Source organism: Thunnus thynnus, chromosome 17, assembly GCF_963924715.1.
Source record: "Thunnus thynnus chromosome 17, fThuThy2.1, whole genome shotgun sequence".
NCBI classification, from domain to species: Eukaryota; Metazoa; Chordata; class Actinopteri; order Scombriformes; family Scombridae; genus Thunnus; species Thunnus thynnus.
In genome coordinates this window covers 15,948,100-15,974,396 of record NC_089533.1, presented here as the reverse complement: position 1 = coordinate 15,974,396, position 26,297 = coordinate 15,948,100, and the positions used below count along the sequence as shown (strand labels likewise).

The following is a 26,297-nucleotide window of genomic DNA, read 5'->3' as shown; positions in this document are numbered from 1 at the left end:
TATCGGCAGGCCTTGTAGTGTTGGTGATGGAGTATGTTTGCATAAAGGTGAATGTCTTGCTCACTTTTGGAAACATGCCAGTGATGCTAAACAAGCAACTATAGGTAACAAAAACTTTAAGAGAAGTAAAACTTGTATAAACATCTGTGTGACAAAAGGAGTTGTTTACATTTTCTGTATGCTAAGCTGTTATGCCAAGCAGAAAGGATGAAGTGTCCATGAACTACTAAATGGGACGGGGTGGGGGGGTGAGAAGCTCATGTGACAATGAATGGCCAGTGAAGTGCAAGATTGAGGGCCTGTTGCATCAGCATGTGCACGAGGAAGTGGGAGATTCACAGACACACAACCTCAACTGTAAAATAACCACAAACAATTGTGAGGTAGAGGTCACACATTGCTAGTGTTTTATTGGGCAGTTACATACGTGCATTAGGTCAAACAGATTTCTGACCATTAGTAATGGCAGCAGACGGCACAGCCAAACAGACACGAGACATCCACGAACAGAAAACAAGTCTCTCTTCCATGTCTAAATGTCTGATTCATCAGTATTAAAAGACATTCAGTAACCATTTTGACATAGCCAGAATTTCGAGGAATACATGTTGCAATCAAGACTAAAGCTTCATAAAAGCAAGTAACACAGTACACTCTGTTACAGGTCCAGAGATTCGTAACATATTAACACAGAAAAAAAACTGAAGTTCCCTTTAAAAGGACCTCCTGTTACATTTTTAGTAACCATCTTTGTTCCGCCTGCATTGTTTAGTTTTTCAAAGTGGACTCAGTGGTTGATTGTAAATTTGATGCTATTATCTCAGTTACCTGGCAATTTTATTAAACCTACTAAAATACATTTAAATATTTTTAATCACACTGATTATGTTGACACAAATAATTTTTCAATGCATCTAGGTTAACAAATATAACAAATCATGAATATTTCTCTCCACTGGGAGGCCTATACTGACAAAGTATAATTCAACAAGTAATTTTGACGCATGTTTAGGCTTTTACTACTTGGGAGGAAATTCAAATGGTCTGCCTTGGATTGACAAGGCTTTTGGTCTTTAATGGACTGAAAGAAGAAAAAAAAAATCTTTGAAGTGCAGAGCAAGGTTAGAACAAACCAGAGCATCAGCAAAAGAGCTGGAATGAAGACAGGATTGCTTTTGCCTCAGTGTGATCTTAAGTACACCAAAGCTTCAGAGCTTCTTTTCTGAAATCAGTCAATCACAGAAATGTTTGTATGCAGCTCTAACAAGAGCGGATGAATCATGAAAATACACCAAGAATGAAAATACGTCTTTGACGGCACAAATCAAAGAAAGTACAACTGTGTTTGTTCACTGTGTGCTTCAGCCTGAACCACAAAAAGTTCAATAATGAAGTGTACAAACATGAATTTTTTCCTTTTTTACATGAACTATAAAAATACAATCAGGGGATGAAATAATACATAAACCTCCCTGCCTTCTGGATATTACTATGAGCCAATACATTTTTAACCAGATACAGAAACTAATATTTCTGTATTTTGAGGTATATAGAATACATAGTATAGAGTATGTGAAGATCTACCTATATGAATACATCCATTACAATAGTGCATTGTAAGCTATAAATTTTATCTTTTAGAAGATTATGACGCCGGCGCTAAGTCATGCCACTAATTTAAATGCCTTTTTTTTGTCTTGCATCTTCATGTAATTTCTATTATTCTTAAAACCTTTTGTAATCACAACTTTGTAAGTCCATCTATCCACTTCTATGAATGTGTTTTGTGAACATGTGCTTGAATTAAACAGTTAGAAAAGTTATGTGCAAAATGAAGTCAATCTAAAGATCACTTCCCATCCCCTAGAAAAATAGTAACCATCTTGTAAACACAAAGGACAAAATACAGATTTGTTTTTGCTTCAAAGTGCACAGACATTAATATAGCAGAGGAAGGAAAATGTTCATGATACCATAATATCTATAACACGTGAATGTAATTATTGTTCAACAAGTGAAATTAAGTGCTGATTGGTCATTAAAGCCTAAATATTCTTTGGAATGGCTAAAAGTTTCAAGAGCTACTTTTTTCAGCTAATTTCTTGTAGCTTTTCAGAGACTGAAAAGACTGATGAGAAATATTCCATGGGCACGTTCCTTCCCCTTAGCCATTTCAAATACATAACAGAGAATCCTAACAAGTGCTTTTTTTTAGATTTTTTAGTCTTTATTCCCTTTGGTTAAGGAATGCTGGCATACACCGTTTATCAATATTAGCTATAATTTAGCTATAATGTGCCTTGTTAGCGATGTTAGCCTGCTAACAGTCTTTTCTCCACTCTGCTTCAGTCAAACTGGGTAATAAAATATGCTGCCATTCCACACATATCTCAGTATTAAAAGCATGACTACAACTCTTAACTGGACTATTTGTAGAAAAAAAAAATTATGCATGAATCAACCATAACCACAGCGCTAGTACATAGTACAGAACAAACCATTAAAACAATAAATGCATAAATTAGCAAAAATTAGCCGAATGTAGTCGAACAACACAATATAATCCTAATTGTATGCTTCCATACTGACTTGACGCGTGGACCTGCAGTGAAATTTTCCATTAATCCCGCAGTAATACACCACATCTTTAAACCTCATCTAACATGTTAACAAGTCCTTTGGTGGAGCGTTACAAATGAGATGCAGGGCTGCGCGTACATCCCACACTTACAGATTAATACATCCATATATAGTAAAACGCAACACAGTAGTGCGCAGTGAACATGTCGGACCTCTGTATGTTAGGGCAACAATGTGGAAAGAGAATTACAAGGAGGTGGAGATCACTTGCTACACCACTGCCGGTCAGCGATGAAATGGGACTGGAGGGACTGTTTGAGGGGAATCATTTAGGGCGAGGACCTTTAGATGCCCTGGAGAGAGATTGAGATTCTCTGAGAAGAGTCTACAAGGCAAAGAGGGCATCTTCCGTCCGCTCAGCCTTCTTGTGGGATCCACTAGGGGCACGGACAGGGTGAGCAGGGTTAGCTCCGGGGGGAGATGGCAGAGTGTCTGCCACCTTCGCTCTCTCCTCCAGGAATTTATCGAACTCTGAAAGAAACAAATTGATTTGACTCAGAGAGATGCAGAGTTGAATGTTATATAAGGAAGAAAAAAATAATAAAACTTGTTCATATTATTTGTAATTGCAGTCTGTACCTTCACTGGTTACCCCTTCCTCTGGAACATCACCTTTCTATAAAGAGAAGTGAGAAGATAATAAACCCATTTTGGCAGAAAAGATCAAAAACAGAGGTGGCTTTATTTCAACAGACACAAAAATGTCAGTAAACAGTCAGCAACACAAAGCATCATACAAGTCAGATGCCTGTAAAGTTCACAAAAAGTTCTGACAAATCCATAAAGTCGCTCATGAAGGATCCGTCAAACATGCATCCTTCCACATACTTCTCACAGGAGAACACATTAAAGAACTTTCTTGAGCCCAACACCCCAACCTCCACATGCATATTTTAAGAAAGATCATATCAGCTGTTTTAACGCTACTGTCATTAGCACTATGTTAGCATATGTAAGTCAGACCTCACACTCAACTGTTATATGTCAGTCATTGGTGGAAATAAAGTTAAAGTGAATGAAAGGATGTGAAGTTAAAAGAAACTAAAGTTGAAGGTGTCCAGTTATATGAGACGGATGAATGAAACGTGCTGTCAGAGAAAACTAAACAAAAACCTGAGGGTAGAAGAAGAGAGAAAGAAGAGAAGAAAAAGTTATAAATCAAGGTAAAGAAGTCTCACCACGTCAGCACAGAGCCACTCCTCTATGTCATCCATGACAGAGGACTGCGATACGGGGATCTATGGAGCAAAGCCATGGACAAACCAAGGGGCAGCGCCAAAGCCACACAACAGAAAGACACCCAACCCCGTCAACAAAATCCAAAAAATTGTAGCACACGCATACGCACACATACAAAAACAACAAGAATAGGAATCACAAAAAGGCTCAAGAGAGGAAAATGATAAAAATAAAACAAATGATGACAAAAAGAAAAGACACACTCGGCCCCTCTCAAGTCTGTGCTCTTATAGTTTTAATCATGTGCGACGATCTGCTTATCAGCTGTCTGCGATGAGAACAGGAGTTCCCAGCTTGTGTATTGTTCTCATTAGTTCTGTAGTGCTGACATGGCTTAACAGCTGCCGACTAATGTCACACAGCAGTGTTAATTATTCCACATCATTAGTTAATTAGCAAATCGCTTGAACGTGATTAAGAGATTGATTGGATGGGAAAAGCCGAAAAGCACAGGGACCGTTGAGAGGCAGGGCAATCACACGGCGCACAACACATACGTGGAGCACACACACACATTGCACACGCACACCACACAGGACGCGTGGAGCGCAAGCGTGCAGTGACTGTGATGACGCAAGCCATGTCAGAGTGGATGGTGTTGCGTTTATGTTTATGTATGTGATGGACACAAAACAATCTGACTGACTCGGGACTGCTGGGAAAGGGAGAAGAAGCCTATTCTTATACATTAGCTATTCTTTTCTGCAAAAGTCAAGTGTGTGGTGATTGACACGCTTCTGATAAAAAAAAAATTCTTCTGTTATGTTCCCCATTTACAATTAAAAAGCTTTAGAACAATACTCTTTTCAATGATATTTAGATGTTGTATTCTATGTGCCTGAAAAGAAATTTCATCCATCAGGAGGGACACTGCAAGAGTTGTTTGCATGTTTTTTTTTAGCAAAAAAAAAAAAGGCACTGAGTTTATACACAATACTAAAAGTCTTTTGTTTCACCCGTGTGATGCATCAAAGTTCACGGTTGACATCAACCTGATAGCAAAGTTGAATAGAGAGAACAAAACCCTTTTCATGAGATCCTATTATATGCTACCAGAACACAGGTGGGGATTTCCTCATGAAATCATAGTTAACATAGTGGAGGAGCATATCAAAAGCAAGGCCAAGGCAGTGGGGCAGGGAAAGTCATTCACAGAAGAAAAAAAAAAAACCCCACATGCGACTGTGTGAATAAGAGAGAAAATACTGTGTGAAGAAGTTTGTCCCAACCGTTACTCACAGCAAAGTGTCGTTCTTTATATTCAAACATTTACACTCATCATACAGTCGGTTAAAAATATTACAGCTACTGAGACATCAGTTAGTCGGTTGATCTGTTCCTGGTTAGAATGGGACATGTGAGGTTACTTACATCTACTTTATTATTTAAGATCCACAGACCATTAGAGTGCAACCAACAAATACTCACCGCTACACAGAAGTCTCAAACACATTATCACTTTTTTTTTAATGCTTTGATGCACTGCTGTTATGAATACACACTGCTCATCATTCTTGATTTGACCTTTCTGTGCAGCGGTGGTATCTGTACTCCTCCGTTGTTTTAGCGTGTGAATGTTAAGAGATGGATCTAGCTGATGGAAGCTCCTGGAGATCAGTCAGGCTCATTATTCCAACCGTAGGGGGGAGGAATTAACGTAAAAGGCTGATATCAGTAATAAGGATGGGCATGAGTACTAAAGTACTTGATTTGGACTTCAATACTTGTTCAATATATAGGAGTAATCACATTTATTTTTTGCTTTGTAAAAAAGAAGAATAAATATATAGAGTATATATATACACTTACCGGCCACTTCGTTAGGAACACCTGTGCAATCAAATGCAATCCAATACAACAGCTCTGCCATAAATTCTATATTTATGAAGCTTATACATTTTCAGTTTTTGTTGACATTGTCAGAAAGGTGATAATTGTACTTTATGTTTATTATCGAGGTCATAGTGGGTGGTGGTGGTGTACTATATAAGTGCATTATATTAAAAAGTGTTCCTAATATTTTGCCCCTGTCATGTATGTTAATGGGGTGGACAAAATATTAGGAACGCTATTCAATATAATACATTCCAGTACACCACCACCACCCACTATGACCAATGATAAACATAAAGTACAATTACCACCTTTCTGACAATGTCAACAAAAACTGAAAATTTATAAATATATAAGATAATAGAATTTATGACAGAGCTGTTGTATTAGATTGTATTAGATTGCACAGGTGTACCTAATAAAGTGGGTAAATTGACCCTGCTCTATATTAAAAGTTTACATTTTTGGACAGGACAGGCAGGAATAAGAGTGATGTTTGGAAGTATTTTGACAAATGAAATGAATATACAGTGCTGGCTATGTGATGTTAAACTTTCATATCTGCATTTTTGCTTGGGTGTTCACTTCGGACCCTATGGTGTTAGATTTTTTTTTTGTGAGTACTCGAGTACTCTATAATAATTAAATGCGAGTACTCGAATATTGAAATTATTTCAAATGTCCATCCCTAATTAGTAATGGGTATAGTGTTTAGCACCCATGTCAACTGAGTACAATAGAGGTGGGCAATATGGATAAAATCCTATATCATAGTATATGTGATTTTATAATCACAGCAGTGATTTATACCATATTCTGGAAATTCAATTCATGAACTCCTTCTAGATGAAATAACCAGAGAGGATTTGGTTGATACAGTAAAGTACAATGAAGTACTGGACCAATAAAGATCATTTATAATGTAACAATCCTGTTTCAGTATTGCCAAAGCAGCCCTGTTGCTACAGTTGACAAATCTCTAACGTCTTATGTGTACATCGTCATATTGCCCAACACTAGAGTACAACATGGAGGCGGATGCTCTTTAGGGGAAAACACTTTCTTGGTACTGGGCTTGTTTGAGCATTCCAGGACAGAGTGAGGCGAGGCTGAAAATGAGGATTATGGATGATGCTTGGAGGAGATTGACAGCAGGGGGGGGGGGGGGGTGATGGTGGACATGAGGGGAAGGGAGGAGGACACACTGAGGATGGAGTCCTCACCATTCCTTGGGTAATAAGCCAGCTGTCTATGGGCAGCTCCTGATCTGCTGGGTTATCATCCCCTTTTACCCTCAGCTGAATCAACAACAGAACAACACCTTACACAAGAGAAGAGAGGTAGCAGGCCCCACCACAGCATAGCACACAGTGCAGAGAGAGAGACAGACCAGAAGTCAAATATGCAAGAGACGATTGTCACTTAAAAGGGGGAGAAAAAAAAGAGAGGGAGAATGAAACAAAGTGGTGAAAGGCTCATTCCATAAAGATGTAAATGAGGAAAATAAGAGGGGAAAAAAGAAAAGACTAAACTCCCTCAAGTAAAGTACTGTCACAGGGCACCTGAGGTAACAAAAAAAGGGGATGGTGTGTGTAATCCCTACTGTGTGTCTGCTTGTGTGTGTGGTGGTTCAGGTTTCAGAATTGTCTGTGTACATAGTGATAACCATGCAAATATATTGCAATGTGTGTTCAGACAGAAAAAAAAAATTGAAACTAGCATGTGCTTAATTCTCTGTGCAAACTGATTATGTAAATCAACAAAAACTGGATTCACAAAGAACTGATATCAGGTTTAGGAATGAGAAAATATAATTTATGTTTTTTTTTTTTTAATGACTGACTAAACTGCTGAGACAAATTTCTGCCCAGAACAAATGCAAAAAAAGTGACAATGGTTTGGATGTAGAATCTGCAAGTTATTCATATGGTACCCATTCTGAGTGCTTACTTACACTCTACTTATAGCCATGCTTATTACTCTCACAATGCAAGATCTTTATTTAAGCCATTCAGTACTGCCAATAATCAGTACACACACCTTCACCTTTCTGCTTGATCAAAGTTCAAGTATCACCGCACACAGGACAAACGTCACTGTAGAACATACAGTATTACAGTATGTTACATGCAGGAAGTGACGGAGGGCTGAGGACGGACTCTTACAAGAGGACTTGTCAGTCATGTAAATAATGCAGTGCCCACATTTCATATCTGGGCAAAAGCTGTATTAAACTACATGCTTCAGTGTACTCACCCCTCCTGTGTTCTGTTGTCTAACATCCAACGCCGAGGCCAGGCCGCCCAGAGCCTGAGGGTCTTCATACTTTACACTGACCACAAACACATAAAAAAACATAGATGAGATAAAGCATAGAAGCTGGTTTGGCTCAATATCTATGAGAATCAAGCAGAATAAAAAATTAAAAATGCTGACAAAAATCAATCAGTGTAAATAATAATATAAAACTGAAGGAAATATCCACCTTAAAAGTATTTTAAAAAACACTGTCATGAAACAATAACAATACCTGGCATTTCTGACCCATTCTGATTATACTTTAATTAACAAAACTAATATATTTTTTATTTTCCATGAATAACTGTTTATTTTTTCAGGAACAGCAAGAATGGGATTTGATGAGTTCATATATTATTTTTGGAGGAGAAAAGACATGAAATGTGCTTTTTAAAAAAAAGGAGGAGGAAGAAATGCAAGAACAGAAACAAATCCACAGTACTGCTGAAAATATACCAGTTTCTCAGGGAAAAGTAGCCTAAATAGCCGAAACCTTTTCCTTAACTGTGAAATCGTGTCCATCTTACTTTATCAATATCATTCCTGTACTTAAATATTCAACCTACAACTGAATACAACAAGTTCTTGGCAGAGAAAGTGACAGATTAACACCTGTATACTGGAGGTTTTCAAAACACCTCAAATCAAATAAATCTATAAAGGACAGTAGATAGAGAAAATGAAAAGTAAACTGATGCGTCATTATGAAAAAACTTGAATACAGTGAACATCATGGAACAATGTATAAGTGTCAGAGGGTGGATTTCTACTTCAGATATTAAACTTTACAAAAACAAATTACATCCTGAATAATGACATGAAGATCTGGGCTCACAAGCAAAATGAAATATAGACCTACTTCTTGCGTTGTTCAGCCAGAGAGCTGCTCCTGGTCTGGGCAAACATGTCAAAGTCATCCCGGTTGCGGGCTTGTAGAGAAGACGGGGCGCCTCTCGCACTGTCTGAACCTACATCTGAAGTGAGATGGTGTGAACGCAGAGGAGAAGAGAGAATGAGCAAGAAGGAGAAAACAGGAGGATGATGAAGAAAGGTTAAAAAAAAAAAAAACATGACAAAAGAAGTGACAGGATGATGGAATTAAAGAAGCAATGCAATGAAGGTTTAGTTGCCAATCTACATCGGCCGTCTTGTGAAAAGTCATCCTTCACAGCACTTCTATGCTACAGGGTGGCTGACTTGACTCCACAAAAAGAGCTGCAGTATATCTAAGCTTTTACCAGAATACTACAGCATACAGAGACTTTCTAGAGACCATCAGGGGAGCTAGCAGTGGTGGGGAAGAGTCTCTAGTAATCAGTTATGCTGCTGGGTTCATTTCCCATTAGTAGCCAGATTATGAGCCTTTTATACACTCTGCTGCTTCTCAAAAGCCAAGTGAGAGTGAGCGAGTGTGTAAATTAGATCGTTGGAGTTGGAAGCAAGAATGAATATGGAGTGAAAAAACATTTTCGTGATACAGACAGACTTGACACCGTTCTGTTCGTACCGAGGCTGCCGAGTGCAGAGGTTAGCGAGGCTGTGGTTGAATTATGGGCCGGGGAGGCAGTGGCCCCGGCAGAGGAGTGGGGCGGAGGGCTGGAGGTGATCCGTGGCGTGACTACAGCAGGGGAGCCTGGGCCCAGGTCTATCAGGTTGTCCTCTGAGGCCTCACTCAACATCTAAGAGGGGACATAGAGAGCAAAAAACGATGACTAAGTAGGTACATGAGAAACAACGTTAAGACGCAGAGTTTCTGAGCTTCTAACTTGACTTTAGGTTGTACTAAAATATGAGAATGAAGTTCAGTGTTTGCAGGTTGTATGTAAAGGGAATATTTTGTAGCTACTGGAATTCTACAGGATTGTTTATTTACACAATTTGAGACATTATTAGTTGTGGGTTGGGGGCTATATGGAGGAACACTACTGAGGGTTGAACAGAAACACGCCTGCACAGGATTTCAGATGTATTTGCCAGAAGGAGGGTAGAGAAGAACACAAAGCATCTAGTTTCACACGGTGGTTCTGATGTTGACACATCATGTGGGTCTGAGCATTAGCTCCATACAGCAGACGTATTAGCATTCATCACTCTGTTCATCCCAGCGCACTGGGCTCGGATAGAACGTGGTGGTGGTGGTATCATACTTGCCTCCATCAGCTAGCCACAACACAAACAGACAGAGCACACAGAGAGATCAACAGAATGCAAACACAAACAGCTACGTGGGATGTAAGTAAGAGCTCCCCCAATCCTCTGGCGAATGACTGATACTGGCGAATGTACACTCAAAATAGCAAATTGGACTTTGGTCTGCAATGCAATCCATCTGAATTAAATAATAATACTGCAGTGGATTTTGTTTGTTATTATAATATATAGTAAATAGTAATTAATACATTTAATATACACTAACTGGCTATGCAGACTGATTTACGTTTGAAACATCTCTCATAGTATTCTTAATAGCATTCACCACAGGCGATGCAAATGTAGACGTATTAACATGGAAAAAAAAAAAAAAAAAAGAGTTTTTCTGAAAACACGCTTAAAGCAAAAACAAAACAAGGTATCCTAAGAGAGAATTTTGGCTGTTTGATTTCTGCTCTTTGCATGCAGAGTTCCTGTTGATGATACTCACCCCATTGTTCTGTGCGGCTCTACCCGACCTGTACCTCTCGTACCTGTGAGCAACACAAGATCCTTTGAATGTTTTTACCACACGCTTTGTTAAGTTCAAATGCTTAAATGTCTTTCATCTTCAGAAACCTCATGAAAGAGACATTTTGGCAATTTGAAGCCACAGAATGCTTAAAAGGAAACAGTTATGCACAGCTTTTCATAGCAGATCTCTGACATTGTGATGTTTGGACTCGCTCAAAGTGTGTTCTACAGTACATGCCGAATCTATGTCGAGCATGTTTTCTCAAAAAAAGAAAAAAAAAAAAAGCTTAGGTGTAATCACATTTACAGCTTCATCTCTAAAATTATGGATTTAGTCTTGAAATTGAGTTTGGGCAAACCAACAAAGTCCTAACAAGCATTCTCACAACAATGTTCTGATGTGGTAAATGATTGATCGTACCTCTCATATCGGAGGAAAATGTTGTTGAGGTCATCATTGACATGCAGCAGTTCCTCAGTCACCTCCTCATTAGACACACGAGAAATCAGCTCAACCACTCTCTGCTGCATAGCCCTGCATGTCCTGTTCAGCTCCTAGATATATCCACAGATAAAAAATATGACTAACAAATAATTTTGTCAGGCACAAACAAAAGCAGCTCAGTTTTGACAGAATGGTTGCACAGCTTCTGGGGAAAATAATTGGACAATATCCATATACTGCATGTCTTGTCTTTATAAAATAGAGTAGATCTTTTTTATCCCTAGGTCAGGGATGCAATGTTAAGCTAGTCGGAAAAATGTACACAACTGCATAAAAACATCTTTAAAGGCTTCTTCTGTGGTGGTTGGAAAAAGAGAGAAAGAAATTTAAAAAAAAATAAATGTCAGAACAGGTACCACATCAGCATTACAACTGGCATGAGTGCCTTAACACTCCCAGATCCTTGCAGCTGACACAAATACCTGAGTGGATTTGGCCTGAGGAGATTAAACTCTGCATGAGTTTCTATACCACTGGTTAACTGCCAATTCCAGGAATTTTACCACAGCCAAGTGGCTCATGACTGTGAGTTGAGCGGTTTCTCTGATAACTAAAGATGCTGCTCCCCCTGGTGGCTGCAAAAAATTACAACACTTTACAGCTGACATATCATGTTGGAGAGCTTTTTGGTTTCTCAATGAACATCATGCATAGTGTGAGGGAATTCGTTAAGTCTTCTGCATGAAAAAAGAGCTTAGCAGTAAGAGATATTTGACTCCATGTGTCTTCTTGAAAATCCAGGGGTATGATAGCGCCAACAATTTGTGTAAATATGCATTTATAGTTCTATTGATGCTGCTACAGTGGAGTAAAACAAGGCAGCACACTTCCATATTTTAAGGAAGCAAATAAAGCCTATATTCAGTGTTTTGTTTTAGAATAGTGGTGCTAGTACGATGTGTTGCCAGACAATTTAATATAATAAACAAAATAATCAGATCTAATCTTATTTGCTTTGATGTATTCAGAAATTATAAAACCACACTAAAAATTAAATTATGTCCACAAAATAAGATTTATTTCTGCTGTTATTCACTCTGATGAAAAATTAAATTTATTTGGTTAAGATGGACCTCATAGTGTGTTCATCTAACCTGAAGCAGTTCCAGGTCAGAGGCATCTTCCTGGCCGGGGACCATCTCTGTTAGCATCTCCGACATGACTTTGATGTTTCCTCTCACTACGTCCAGCTCACTACGCAGCCGGGCAATCTGAAAGCACAGACAGTCAAAGGTTATTTAAAATGCTGATTTATTGAATAACTTTAATAAAATCTGCTTTATTGACTTCACTTTACAAGCAACATCTGCAGTAACAAGTTAATATCGTTGGTCAAAGGTTTGCTGTCGCTGCCTCTCACCTGTTCAGGAGTTGCTGTGATGGGGCTGGGCATCTGGGACACCTGTGTGGCAGAGGTAGGGGCCGGGGCAGGGGCAGGTTTAGGAGGTCCGGCAGCAGGTGATGCAGGGGCTAGGTACTTGATCATGGCTGGATCCACCTCTGGTGTACCCTGTGAGAAAAAAGTAAGCCTGTAGACCATTACTGTGAACACATAAATATGTGTCTGTAAATGTATTCCTATGTCTTTACCCTCTGTGGCGTGTGGATGGGAGACAATGCATCCAGATCTGCCATTGGGAACTCAATGCCCTTCCTCTTCAGTTCTTCATAAATGTGGACCACCCCGGTTAGATCAGGGCTACTCCTGAAGGCGTCGGCCCAGGCCTACCACGACACACACACACAAAGACATACAATACACATTAAACAATTGACACTTGATATCCTTAAAACCACTGAACAGTCCTTTTATATCACAATATCAGCACAAATATTTTGTTCCTTTCCTGTTTGCAAATCCTTCACAAAAAACAGAAAAAGTATGGTCAAGGAGCCTCCCTTACATCCTCCCAGACGGTGTAAATAGACCGAGCAAAGGATAGAAAGACTGCATCTAAAAGAGGAGTGTCCCTGGGGTCTCCAACAGCCTTCACTAAATCGCTATAAATAATTAGAGGACAGCGGGAACAGAGATAGAGAACACCACCTGTCGGCCGAGGTGACCTCAGGTAAACGGATAGCACCAGTGACTGCAGTCTGTGGTACAACACCTGGGAAGCGGAGCATACGGTGCCCATCCGGGAGGCCAGGTTTGACGGGGAGCACCACTGACACACTGCCAATGTATGGTAGTAACGTCTGACATTCAACAATATGATTTCATGATGGAAAAACAGAAACTACATTCATAAAAATAATATAAACACAAAATACAGCCCCGATACCTGTATGAGAGACAGGACTTTGTCTTGTACGATGGTTGGAGGATTGGTTTTGGGGGAGATGATTTTGACCAAAACACCATCAATGAAATCTCTGTTGGCCACCTGGACGTGAAATCTGTGTCCGCAGTTCTTCACACACGTCTCCAACACCTGCAGAGAGGGAAAAGGATCAAAGAGAGATAGAAGCTTGACGAATAAAACTGCAAAGGAGGAAAGTTTGTGCGCGATAACCAGGCAGCTGAAAAAGACTTTGCTCTTCACAGATCTCAGCTTGGATGCTTTCATCACGCAGCGGAGGCTTTTAACTAGCAGAGCTATCAAAGACATGGGTGGATGTGAACGCAGCTCAAAAAGCACGGCTGCTATAAACGAAATAAAAGATGAGCGATATCAGGCAGATAAAAAAAAAAAAAAAAAAAAAAAAACAGTCTTGGCAGTGGGCTGAAGGTGGAATAAAATGACCAAGAACATAAGATCTGGAGAGTTTTATGCAGGGGTGTGATCCTTTAATGTTGCCTATACACTGAAAAGCAACAAAAGCACAGACATGGTTACATCAGATGAATTTAATGCTAGTTTACAATAAAAAAAAAAACAACTTCTTACCATCAGAGCCAGCATCACTTCTCTATAATTCTTGTTGCCACTGAGTCTTTTCTTCAGTGCCCGCACAGCATCTTTTGGCCTAAAGGGAAACAGCAGAAAAGATAAAGCTGGATAAAGCACCCCAGCTGAGAGTCGGTATTAACATCTTTGACTTTGTTGGAATAAAGGATTTTCTGTGCCACAATAACAGATGCCAGTCGTTCTGTCAGTGTAACTGTTTGATGAGAACAGAGAAAAAAAAAACGTCACACCATCTGTTTCTCTTCTTTTCTTTCTGCGTGACTATCTGTTTCTCCCAAGGCAAGATCAAAGCTGTCCATGCATAAAGAGTTCAGGTTGGCTCTCTGCCTCACATTGCCTGATGTAATAAGCCTTTATGAACTCCTTCATGAGCTACGGTGATAGATAGGAATGGATGGAAACAGAACATAATGCACGATAAAAAGCTTTGTCTCCGACATCCATAGTGTGTTTCCGATTCTCTGTTACAGTTACCTTTTGTTGTTTTTTTTAACTTTTGGATGTCATTTAAAAAAAAAAAAGTTGTTCTCAGTTCAGGAGAATCTCCTGAACCTCAAACTTTGGAGCTGACCAGACTTCGTCTAACTTGCTGAACATCTTGAGGACAAGAAGTTCTGTGTTCTGTGAAGCTGAACTCCCTCACACACACACACACACACACACAGAATCTCTCGCTTTCTGGTAGTGTGTGTGTGTGTGTGTGTGTGTGTGTCTTTGAGTGTGACAGAAAGGGCCCCATGTCGCATGCCGAGACAATGCCTGTGTGTAGGCATGAAGAATGTGAAAAGCAAGGGAAGAGAGAAGAAGAGAAGTGCTGAGGGAAAATGGAAAAAGACAGACTCCTCCACAAAACATTTTTTTTTATGTTCTTCATGAAAAAAGTACGTTCTCTATAAAAAGGAACTGATTAGTGTGTCTTACTGTACGTTAAACAAACAATTTTCTCTCTTGGATACATTAACTACAAGTGGATTTAATGGTGTTGTGGGAGAAAGCAAAGTTTGCAAAGTGCTACATGATGACACTCTCTGTTAATTATATGCTGCAGAACAAAACCATTTCTCAGCATCTGATTCTGATTCATCTCATTTGATTCTAAATGCAGGAGAAGGCTGATAAAACTGATGTATTCATAGGAGTGATGGAAAATGCTATTTTGTTTCTTATTGTCTCACATTTGCAGAATCTAGATTGTGTCTTATAAAGACAGCAGGCTGGACATCTTTCAATGTAGACGAATTTCATTCAATCAATCAGACAGTGACACCTAAAGGAAACAAAAGACTTTCTGTAGTGTCTGTTGGTGAAGAACAGTAGTCAGTGTATTATTTGCTTGAGTCACTCAGTCAGCCAGTGTGTAAGAAAACAAAGAAGGTTCCAGTACAAACTGTTGTTTGAACACAGGAACCGGGTCTCTTTAGACCAAAAGGCCTCACTGATCCTACAGAACATTGATAATGTGAGATATAAGCCAATAATGACTTATTTCTAGAACTCACCCCTCGTCCGTCTCATTTACGATATCGCAGATCTCCATGTTGAGGGTCCAGTCTTCGTTCTGTAGGCCTCCATCTGTGGCCCGCTCTGGAGGAAAACACAAGAGTTCAACAGAATCTTTAATGACGCTTTATTGCAGGTTAAACTGTAGTGAACTAATAAAACACAAATTAACAGAGCACCAGTTTTTACCTAATGTAACATGTTCATACCCAAAATAATTTCAGTTTAAACCAGGCCATACTTCCTGTGGAGAGAAACATCACTGCCTACAGAGAGTTTAGGCTTAGTTCTGTGGGGACATGACACACCTCAGTATTATAAGTCCTAGTTACTAGACAACCTAGACCAACACTGCGGCTGGCGCTGAAGTAAAATTTTATTTTTGATACCTAATCCACTGTTTACACCCCTGCCAGCTGTCTCGCTAGCGAGTGTGATGCTGCATTTTAGCCAGGCTCAGTTGTCACCGGTGCTTGAGTCTATGCAGACTAATTAAAGCATCCTGTGGTTTACATAACATTGAGAGTAAAAGTGTCGTGTAAGCAAGTCAGCATGTGGCGACAGACTTTATTGCTCTGCGTCTCTGATGTTTATTTTTATTCAGTTCGGATACGGGCGATAAGAAACGTGCACCACAAACTATTGGTCATAATCTTAAAATGTAATTCAGTAAACTGTGTCCACATGCTATAATGACTTGCTTATAAGCATTTTGTTGTGCTGTGAAGCTACTTTTGAAAATAAACACAATGTCAAAAATTCCTCTCCAGCTGTTTCCTATTGAAATGATAAATTCTAGTGAACATAAATAGCCAAACTGGAAACTAATCTCTGGTAGAGCTCATGAAAGGTTGGGATGAAGGATCAGGCAACAGATAAGACAACTACAATCCTTTTTATTCTATTCAGATTTTACAACATCGTTATCTCCAAGTCTCGCAAGCAACCCCTTTATTCTATAAAATATCATCCGCCACCTGTTGCTCTGATGTCTCCAACTAAACGAGAGCCAAACAGTCAGCTGGAAAGTGGAAAGCTAACATCTCAGGGGAAAGTGAAGCTGATTGTGGGTGTGATGTGGTTGTGTACTCAGTCATAACAGCTGAAATCAGAAGCCTCATGAGACCCACTTTCCCCTTCACACTCCACCCTACCATTTAATATAATTTTGGCTACAGCCAGGAAATAATGCGATCCAGAGACTGTGAGAGGCTACAGTGATGAACTGGTATCGCAGTCATCACTGCGTTCCTCGCTCTGTCTCCTCCTCCCTCTCTCGTCCCCCGGAATCCATCCATCATGTCTGTGAATGCTGATATTCTTTCAGGATCGTAGTTGTTTGGGGTGGCATCCACAATGAAGGAGAAAATGATTTTCTACTGAAGCAAACTGTGACTAGGTTCCTATGCCTGACACTCAATAGATTCTCATTAGACGATTCTTGAGCTTGGACAGTAGGAGCTCCTCTCCCTGAAGCCCAGATGACCAGAGCAGGCTGTCATGCCCAGGCCAAGAGCCTCTCACTGAGCCGTGTTGCCTTCCTTTTGGAGAGTTCAAGATTGGACAAGCCTGACAGCCATGACTTATTCATGCTCTACCTCCCCTCTCTAATCAACTTGTCGCAGACTGGGCAAACACCAAGAGACTGGCCTTTTTTTTGTGTGTGTCTCAAAAAAAGAAACTTATCTAGTAAAATAGAGAGACATCAGATGAATTTCAAATGAGTAGCATTTAAAAACACTGTGATGTGTCTTGTTGTACAACATGTACAACATAAGTTTGGAAGAATTAACCAGCTACTTCCTTTGGGATTTCCCATGTAATCTCTTCAAGTGGATTGTCGGGTCCAAGCAGGGCAAATACTAGGTGGCAAGAGGAGGAGGAAAAAAAACAAATCTGATTTCTCCATGTGAGATGAACCAGAATGAAACTGAACAATCAGTGCCTTGCTAATGAAGTTAAATGTCCACTGAGTACATTCATTCATGGTGTTGTGTCAATCCGCCCAGTCCTGGGAATGGATGCCACACCAGTGAAGCCAGTCGATCACATGGCTGTAACAGTGGCAGGCTGTGCCTTGCACTGCCAACAAAGCCGCAAATCTCTGTCCCTCTCTGGCACCATCTTTCCACCTTTTGTCCTTTTAAGGCTCTTCCTTTCTCTGCTCTCACACTTTCTACTTATCCTTATCCTTTTTCAAGGATTAGTTAACTCTCCCTAATTATTTAAATACCTCATCAATAAAAAAAAAAAACAACAACAACAAAAAATACAACCTGCTAGCCAAAAGCTGGTGACCTAAATGTTGGATATGGCTGCAAATTCTCGTTAATTCTGGTCATAGAACCAGAAGGAACCATAAATAATGGAAGCAATTCTTGCATTACAACTTTTAAATTTAACTTTTGTACAATGTCAAGGACTATTATGTGGATACCAGAGATGTTTAAAATGACATTCAAGGACAGAAAAGAGGCCAGAGTCACCTGATCCATAGGCCCATCTACATTACAAAGTTCTACAGACAACAGAATTGCATACAAATTAGCTTTAATTTATTAGAAATATTTAATATATTTCCCCCTTCATTTATCAATGGTGCTTTAAAAGCTTCCTTTCAATTAAATCTGCCAAAATCAACTAGTGCATACTGACAGACAGCTTGGCTTTAGCTCTCTGCACTAATAGCCTCTCATCAATATGTTTGGTTTTAGGGGGAAAAAAGGGTTTGAGCAGTGAAGCAAAGTGGTCAAAGTGAAAGGGACATAAAAGGCTTAAACCTCCCCTCATGTAAAATGACAACATAAAGTTATGCACACATGACACACACCTGTACACATCATTCACCATCTGACCACTTCTCACTTAGGAAATGAAAAAGCTCTATAAAGTTCTTGATAATGCCTCGTCAGCTGTTCTCTGTCTCCTCTGTCAGTCTCTCTTACATTGTGTCACGTAAGCTGATCCTTCATCCTGCTGCTGTGGTGTACAGCACCATGGCAGCAGTGCAACGCTGTGCCACTCTGCACCTTGCAGCAACTCAACCCGAAAGATCAGGCTGGTGATTCAAGGCGAAAGTGAAAAAGGGGGAAATCCAAGATGTGCTATGCACAACCCACTGCATGACCTAGAAGGACCTCTGTAGAATAAGATGTTAGAGCTCATGCTCAAAGTTGACGCCTGGGGGGTGTCTTGGATGGCATGGCACACAGCGGCTAACCAGTGGGTGGTGGGCAACACTCTCCCTGGCCAAAGGAAATAGTTTTAATCAAGAGCACACAGGAGCTTGACTAAAATATTATCTGTCAGTGCTTGCTGTCTCTAGAAAGCGGAAAACAGGTGGGTGAGAACATGAGAAAGACTGAGATCTACCCAAAGGCATTATTTATAAAACAGCAGCTTGCTTTACATGACTGTCAGAAGAAAATATGTAAACAACAAATGCTTGCGTGGCAGCTGTTGCATTTACGTGGACACAACACAAATCAGCATTATGAGAAAATGATGTTCTGCTTACATCTGTCGTGTAGGGTCTTATAACACAGAAAAACCTGCTTAAAATCTTATGGATCGTTTACACAACTTCATAAACACTGGCATTAGAACTCAAATCAAAACTGTTTACAAGTTAAGAAGGTAACAGCTATTAGAAAGTAAAGGTAGAAAATCCTCTAATAGAACCAAGGATGGTGGTCTCTCTGTAAACAGGAACACAACAGTAGGGATGTTGTTGTAAAACGGTGTAGTGGGGTGGGTGAAATTCAGGCAATCCAATGTGGATACTTCCTCATCACTGAGCCTCTATAGATGATCTTAACTAATAAGGAATAATACATTTTCACAACCAGACTACACTTTAACATTACAGAATAAAACAAAACTTCCTATTAGTAGATCTCACAGAAGAGTTATTCTCATCATGTGTGTCATTCTTTCATGGTGAAGGCAGAGCAAAGCCTTGGTCACACCTGTTTTAGGTCAGAGGTTGTTCATCTCTGAGCAGCTTGCAAACAATGAGCAAAGATAGATGCAACCACACCAAAAGGATGTGGTAGGCCACATGTCTTTCCTCTCTCATGCAGGACGAATAAGCATCATACCAGCCTGTGTACATTCAAAACTAAAAATCAACCAGGCTGACCAAGCTGTGTGGTCAACTGTGCTGTTAACCAACTACGGAAATGTTGAGATTTAACTTGGCTATGGCTCTGTTAAGCCAAGTCACTACATTGACCCCACCACTCCCTTTCATTTAATTTCCTTTTAAACTACACATGTAAATAAGTCACCATTGTCAACATAGACACAAAGACAGATTCAGCTCAATTAACTTGTTATTACGGCGGACTAAGTTAGATAGGTTAGCTGGCTAACATTAGCTGAAAGCTCTTTCCAAGTGGATGACGTTTGCTGCGATGATGCTTGCTAGCTCGCAGTTTCCACTGGCGCAACCTTATATCCAAGTGGTAAACACCAAATGTTAGTTTTAATTCTGTATGGTGAAACAAGTATCACATCTCAAAAGAATTTTTTCAAGGCTAACGTACCTATACATTGGCCCACGGGAGTGCTGTAGGGATTGCCAAGTAAGAACTCCATTTTGACAACAAACAATCCGCTCGGGAATGAGGCTGAGGCCCAGAAGCTGTAATACCAAGCTCCGCCCATAGATCAATCCTATTGGACGAAAAATCAGACATTTCAATATGTATGGCTGAAATTACTGTCGGTCATATTTAGCAACTGAAGCTGCGTTCAAAAACATCTCCATACATATAAATATGAATTTCACTTTAGAGTGCATCGTGATTGTATATACATTTACGGAGAACAACAATAAAACAATGAACTCAGGCATTAATCATTTGAAATATAGAACATAAATATTGAACATGAAAATAGAAAAATGGATATAGCTCATATTTTACTTTTGACAAAGATGTTAAAACAAAAGAAATCAACCGCACAAAATCTTAGTGTCATCATAGCTAAACGGTTTTTTTTTTGTTTTGCGTTGTTATTATAAATATTTATAAGTCAAGCGAGTATATTTTGAGGTTGAAAGGTTATATTAACAGAATCACTTGATGGTACTTGAACGCAGCTTTGAGTCAGCCTGTTGCTATGTAACAACGTCTAAACAACAGAGGTTAAGAGGTAAGATACTGACTTTACTAGGCACAAAAACTTGTATTACTTGTTTGTTCGGGGTTTTTTTTAAGTTGTCTATATCGGAAGTAAACAACAGTAAATAGATTTTGCGGTTGTCATTGGTAGGTAGTATAAACTTGTTAATGTTTGCTAACGCTAATGATAATTGTCTGGCAAGCCCATTCACTCAATCTAATGATGGTGTTAGCTAATGTCAGCCTATCTAAATTACACCTTCTTCTTTTTCTTGCATTATCGTTCGACATCATCCTTAACTGAACAAACCTAGCTCCAAATTAACAAAATATGTCCTACCTCTCTCCTTTTGGCAGAGGGTAAAGTGAAGTCAAGTGTGCCTCCAACACCACAAGCTGCAGGATGAGCCACTATTTTATTCATTTTCAGCCCATTTTGACGGAAGATGCGGTTCTGAAGAAGGCAATAATAGAGGAAAGTCCTCAAGATGTGGCTGAGCTTATTGCCAAGATGAAGGGAATCAACTTAGATGAAGTTTCTAATCTATGTCTGCAATACAGAAGTGAGAAAAAACGTTAAAGGACGGGTTCACAATTTTTCAAGTCTGTTTGAAAACAATAATCAGGTGCCCAAATGAACACTGAAATAGGTTTTTCATTCCTCCTGTTCATACTGGTCATTAGAAGATCCCTCCATAATGCACTGTGAGTGATGGGGGCCAAAATCCACAATCCTCCTTCTGTGCAAAACGCTTATTAGCACACTTGCTAATATGAAGCTTCAGTTGTCCAAAATATTAAAATTAAGTAGATATCTTTCAACGTTACAGTCTTTTTAGTACCAAATTCCACCGGAGCTCAACAGGAAAACACTGTAAAAAGGAAACACAAAGAGGAAATTTGATTCTAAAAAGTCTGTAAATGTGGCACGTATCCACTTGATATGATTAACTCAGACTGCTGAAACCTCATGTAAGTCAGTATGAACAGGAGGAATGATTACAGCGAGGAAAACCTCTTTCAGTGCTCATACAGGCAACTGACTTGTTTTAAAGACATGCAGACTTGAAAAATTGTGAACCTATCATTTAAATTCATTCAGTGTATGAATGTGTATTAGGTTCGGGTATTTAGCTAAGAGTTTGTTTGTTCACAGACATCCTAAAGATTGACCATTTATGGGAATGCAAGTCCTTGACCAAGCTTGAATTGAACAACAACATCATAAAGAAGATTGAGGGTCTGGACTGTTTGATTAATCTGACATGGCTCGGTAGGATGAAGCTTTGTATTGATATTTTGCTCACAGTTTGCATGTGGACAACATGGCATGATAAACCTAAAAAAGCTTAAAATATGAGCCCTGTAACTACAAGCAATCATGACGGTCAGTCTCAATGTGTCTTTTAGATCTGTCGTTCAACAACATTGAGAAAATTGAGGGTCTGGAGTCTCTGCGGAAGCTCGAAGTGCTGAATTTGTCCAACAACAAAATTCCTGTCATTGAAAACATGGACACACTTGAGAAACTAACTTTTTTCTGCTTTTCAAACAACCTCGTCGGACAGCTGGACAATGTAACATATTTGCCTTGCATGAATACTGTAATATACTGCATTTATATTGCAAGTGATATGTAACATTTGTTCACTTTACCTAATACAAATCTAATGCATTTCAAAGGTGCTCTATCTCAGGACATTTAAGAACCTGTTCACCCTCAACCTACTTGGAAATCCTGTCTCTGAGGAGGACGATTACAAACTTTTCATTGCTGCCTACTTTCCAAACTTGAACTGCCTAGACTACAGATATCTCAATGAGAAGACAGTGAGTATAAATTGTGGTGTGTTTTGACACAAACCCAAGTTGTCACACAAGTCTTTTCACTTTAAGCAACTGGCATTTTTATAGATAATTTTATTTTTGTTTGGAAATTGTGCCCATGGTGATTTATAATATGCCATATTGATACTGTACAAATTAAATCATGTTTGTCTATGTGCAGAAAAAGGAGGCGTTGATAAAATACCACTATGACCTTGAGAAAATGAAACGTGATGGCTTGCAGATGCAACAAGCTGCAGAGGCTAAGCAAAGACAGGAAGCTGAGCTACAATTACACCACGTAATATAAAGTTCAGATTTGGTGATGCGGTCGTTGTTCACTGAGCATTTATACATGCTGTGTGTCACTTCAGTTTTTCTTTTCTGCAGGATGCCTTTGTGGAGTTCCTGGATGGGTCTTATCTGTTTAAGGACATGTTCAAAGATGATCCAGAGGCAGACAAACTACACTACCTGCCAGAAGTCGCTACTCTGCTTCACACATATCCTTTGTTGTCTTGGCTTACTAATCCATGCAGGTGTGTAATTGATGAGAAAAAAAAAATCAGCGGAAATTATTCCTGGAATTCCTTGACCCTATACTTACATTTGAGCACCAAATGGTGGAGCTGTGTGTGCAGTTATTTGAAATAGGCCTGGCTGAGCATAAGCGAAGAGAAGCAGAGGTGAACTCCTTCTTCAGCGGTCACTCTAAAGCTGTGCCTCACTACCAGCTCAGAGCATCACAGATATTGGCAAATTTTGAGCAGAAACACAAAGAGGTGAGCTATGAGGACCATAATGTTTTAAAAAGACTTGCTCTGGGTCATTGTCAGTAAACGTATCCAGATAACTCAATAAATCTTCTACTTGGAACAGGCCTGTTGTGTATTATTGATTAGTATAACAATATGTCCCCTGTTGACACCTTTCTAGAGGATAGAAGAGTTGCAGCACTTATCAGAACCAGAACTCCTGAAGGTCAAGGTCACCCAGTGCAATGATGAAATCGACCTACTCTGTAACAACCTTATGGAGCTGGATTTTCAGCTGGTCAGCCAGCTGGAGGTAAGTGTGTGTATACCTTCTGTACTATGTATTATGTAGTATATATACACATGCCAAAAAACTCTGTTACTGTGCTTTACTTTAACATTTACACAGTGATGCTGCCTTTTCATTTCAGGATATCATCAAAAAGCTTGACACCAACATCTCAGACATGGTTGTCATCTTCAGTGAAACAGCTCAAGGGACATATCCTTTACTTATTTATTTTTTTTACTGTGCATCACCCTAAAAGCTTGGGATTATTTCCAGTAACACTGGTTGTTAATGTTCTATCTTAAGTGCATGACATTATTTTCTTGAAATAGAAATCAAGATAAGTCTCAACACTATTGATGCAATCCCACATTAACCCACTAGGGCATCCAGGCAGAACTTCTTCTATTATAGGCTTACCTGACCCCCACCTGAACCTCCTCACCTAGAGAAAGGACTTTCTTGAAATCCAACTTGAATTTTGTTTCAATTTAAATTTAATCTTGGCCAATAATCCAGTCTTGTTTAAATGTCAGCATTTGGTGACACACACACATAGTTTAGATACAAAATTAGCAATGGTCTAATTAAAGATCCCCTCCGGACATGTATTAAGACATATAAAAATACTCTCCTTGGAACAAATCGTGTGTCTGATTTTTTTTTCCACGAAAAAGTATGATCATGACTTTAAAATCCTTAAAATTTCATCTATTCCTTCTCCCCCGTTAAAAATGCCAGAATCTACAGTATGAAAATATGCAAATATTTCTTCATTTCAAAGGTTTTCCTGCTGGACACAAGATGTCTCCTGATTCATGGTAAAGTCCACTCTCTTTGTTTGTGCACTGGAGGCTTCAAGTTTCCACATCACACTTGTGTAAATTGAATACTGGATCAGGATTGGTGTCCAAAATAGTTGTGATGTCATAAATCCTGTTTATAGGCCGACCGCTAAAAATCTGATTACCAGTGAGCACAGAGAAACTTTCCACTTTAAGCAGATGAACGTGAAAACAGCCTTCCAGTGTCAAACACTTAAAATACATCATTCATCCAACATTAGAAACAATTAAAAAATATTTTTGAGCAGAGACTTGAGAGAAGGACTTTAACACTTTCCTTGACACAATCATACATTTGCCCAATGTCGAGATCTGGAAGATGACTATAATGAGAAGGTGCGAGAGATTGCTGTAGCCACTCTGGAGAAAGTAGCCAAGGACAAGTTGGAGGAGGACCTGCCAGATGATGTTAGAATGGTAAGTTATGACTGAGACTATAGTTTTATTGCAAATGTTGATTAGCACTTCTCTCTCAGTTTGGCTCTGTTTAATCTGAGATCATTCAAAATGACTGCACAGGGTGTTAACATTAACAGATAAAATACAACCACAGTTTAGCAGAGTAATAGCAATCTAAAGTGAATGTTGATGACAGTGAATATCCTGCAACAACAGTCTGGTTGGGACATGACACATTTTTCACTTGTGTTTCTCTGTGTAGCTATTTACAGACAAAGACACAGTGATGGACGCACTGGCCACCGGCCATGATAACCACCTGCTGAAGATCAATGACCGAGAGACTCAGTTGGTTACACGTATCAATACCTGGAAAGTGACCCTCATTAAAGGGGTAGGAAGCTGAAATTACATCAAAACAAGCTGCCCTGATTTATCTCTCCTCTCCTCTTTGTTTCACAGGTTTGTAATTGTTTGCTTTTTGCCTTTATGGGTTGTTACAGATTCAAGACACAGAACTTAAGCGGAGCCGCATGCGCATCTCAGGCATCCACAGATATATGGACTATTTGAGGGAGCAGCTGGAAGAGTTGCAGTAGCATGATCAATGAGACATTTGAGTCCAAAAAAAGAATGGAAAAGGCACATTTTCACATCTTGTTTGAACAACAGAAACACATTTCATTGTATCCAAGTAATAATATTCCTCAATTTCTTTTGCTATATGTACCATACCCAATAACAAATGTCAGAAATAATATGTTCCCGTATTTCTTGCTGCCTGTGTTGAGATAATAAAGATATTTTGATTTACTTTCTTAGTGTCCTCCCAAGTTCCCCGGTCACCCAAATACATGTGCATAAGATTTGTGTGGAGTTCACTTCTCTTGTCTTTTTAAAAAATCTTTATTAAAGGAACAATAACATTACAAGACAAACAACAGTACAAAAAGTGTGTGGAAAATTAGACCAAAAGAAGAAAAAGAAAAATATATATTCACAATATACTAAAAAACAACTCTGAATTCACAAGAAAAACAAAATAAATAACCCAGTTTAAAAAATCCTAAAAATTTACATATAAACTCAAATCACAATCTTGTCCATAATATTTATTAAAAGAAGGAATTTCTTGAACACTTTTTAGTTTTTAGAAATTATACAAATAGAATTAAATAAAGAAAGAAGTTCAACACATAACTGAGTTATATTTAGTACAAGAAACTAAAGATGTATGGCATTGTGAGTGTGCAGTTTGCAGAGGAGACACAACAATTTTATTAGAGGCAGTATATTTAAAAGAAAAAAACATAGCCTACTTTCTAAAATAAGCACCAAAACATCGCAAGTATCTCGTTGCTGGTGGTTGTGTAGTGTACTCTCAGAATAAATACAACTCCCAGAATGCCTTTCCGTACGTTATCCAATGAGACTGTTGCTCAATCATTTCCAACCAATTAAATTT

General features: G+C 39.1%; 2 protein-coding genes across 4 annotated transcripts; one reads left to right on the top strand and one right to left on the bottom strand.

Moving 5' to 3' along the window:
* Positions 1-384: 384 nt before the first annotated feature.
* LOC137201404 (TOM1-like protein 2) lies at positions 385-20,249 on the bottom strand. 3 transcript variants are annotated; one of them, XM_067616443.1, is made up of 16 exons: positions 20,139-20,249; positions 15,591-15,675; positions 14,071-14,149; positions 13,465-13,614; positions 12,770-12,904; positions 12,540-12,689; positions 12,274-12,390; positions 11,096-11,229; positions 10,652-10,694; positions 9,518-9,689; positions 8,870-8,984; positions 7,969-8,044; positions 6,936-7,010; positions 3,819-3,878; positions 3,220-3,256; positions 385-3,111 (listed from the first exon to the last, which is right to left on the bottom strand). In XM_067616443.1, exons 1-16 carry the CDS (start codon positions 20,188-20,190, stop codon positions 2,966-2,968), a joined length of 1,626 nt encoding a protein of 541 aa, XP_067472544.1. In that variant the 5' UTR covers positions 20,191-20,249; the 3' UTR covers positions 385-2,965. The 3 variants fall into 3 exon arrangements, with proteins under 3 accessions (XP_067472544.1, XP_067472545.1, XP_067472546.1); XM_067616444.1 differs by lacking the exon at positions 6,936-7,010; XM_067616445.1 differs by lacking the exons at positions 3,819-3,878; positions 6,936-7,010.
* Positions 20,250-20,643: 394 nt separating this feature from the next.
* drc3 (dynein regulatory complex subunit 3) lies at positions 20,644-25,646 on the top strand. Its single transcript, XM_067570872.1, has 13 exons — positions 20,644-20,748; positions 21,075-21,280; positions 21,874-21,990; positions 22,128-22,294; positions 22,401-22,547; positions 22,726-22,845; positions 22,935-23,047; positions 23,152-23,326; positions 23,481-23,612; positions 23,731-23,838; positions 24,725-24,850; positions 25,095-25,226; positions 25,336-25,646. The coding sequence occupies exons 2-13, from the start codon at positions 21,121-21,123 to the stop codon at positions 25,429-25,431; spliced, it is 1,593 nt and encodes a 530-aa protein (XP_067426973.1). The 5' UTR covers positions 20,644-20,748; positions 21,075-21,120; the 3' UTR covers positions 25,432-25,646.
* Positions 25,647-26,297: the final 651 nt, after the last annotated feature.

What these genes read in the sequence shown, in the direction of transcription:
- LOC137201404 (XM_067616443.1), bottom strand. Translation starts at nt 20,190, where the DNA reads ATGGAGTTCTTACTTGGCAATCCCTACAGCACTCCCGTGGGCCAATGT. An exon ending in TCCCGTGGGCCAATGTATAG is followed by an intron (nt 15,676 to 20,138) that starts GTACGTTAGCCT and finishes GTTTTCCTCCAG; the next exon opens with AGCGGGCCACAGATGGAGGC. An exon ending in TCACAGCAACTCCTGAACAG is followed by an intron (nt 12,391 to 12,539) that starts GTGAGAGGCAGC and finishes CTGTGCTTTCAG; the next exon opens with ATTGCCCGGCTGCGTAGTGA.
- drc3 (XM_067570872.1), top strand. Translation starts at nt 21,121, where the DNA reads ATGAGCCACTATTTTATTCATTTTCAGCCCATTTTGACGGAAGATGCG. An exon ending in CTGAGCTACAATTACACCAC is followed by an intron (nt 22,846 to 22,934) that starts GTAATATAAAGT and finishes TCTTTTCTGCAG; the next exon opens with GATGCCTTTGTGGAGTTCCT. An exon ending in AAGTGACCCTCATTAAAGGG is followed by an intron (nt 25,227 to 25,335) that starts GTAGGAAGCTGA and finishes GGGTTGTTACAG; the next exon opens with ATTCAAGACACAGAACTTAA.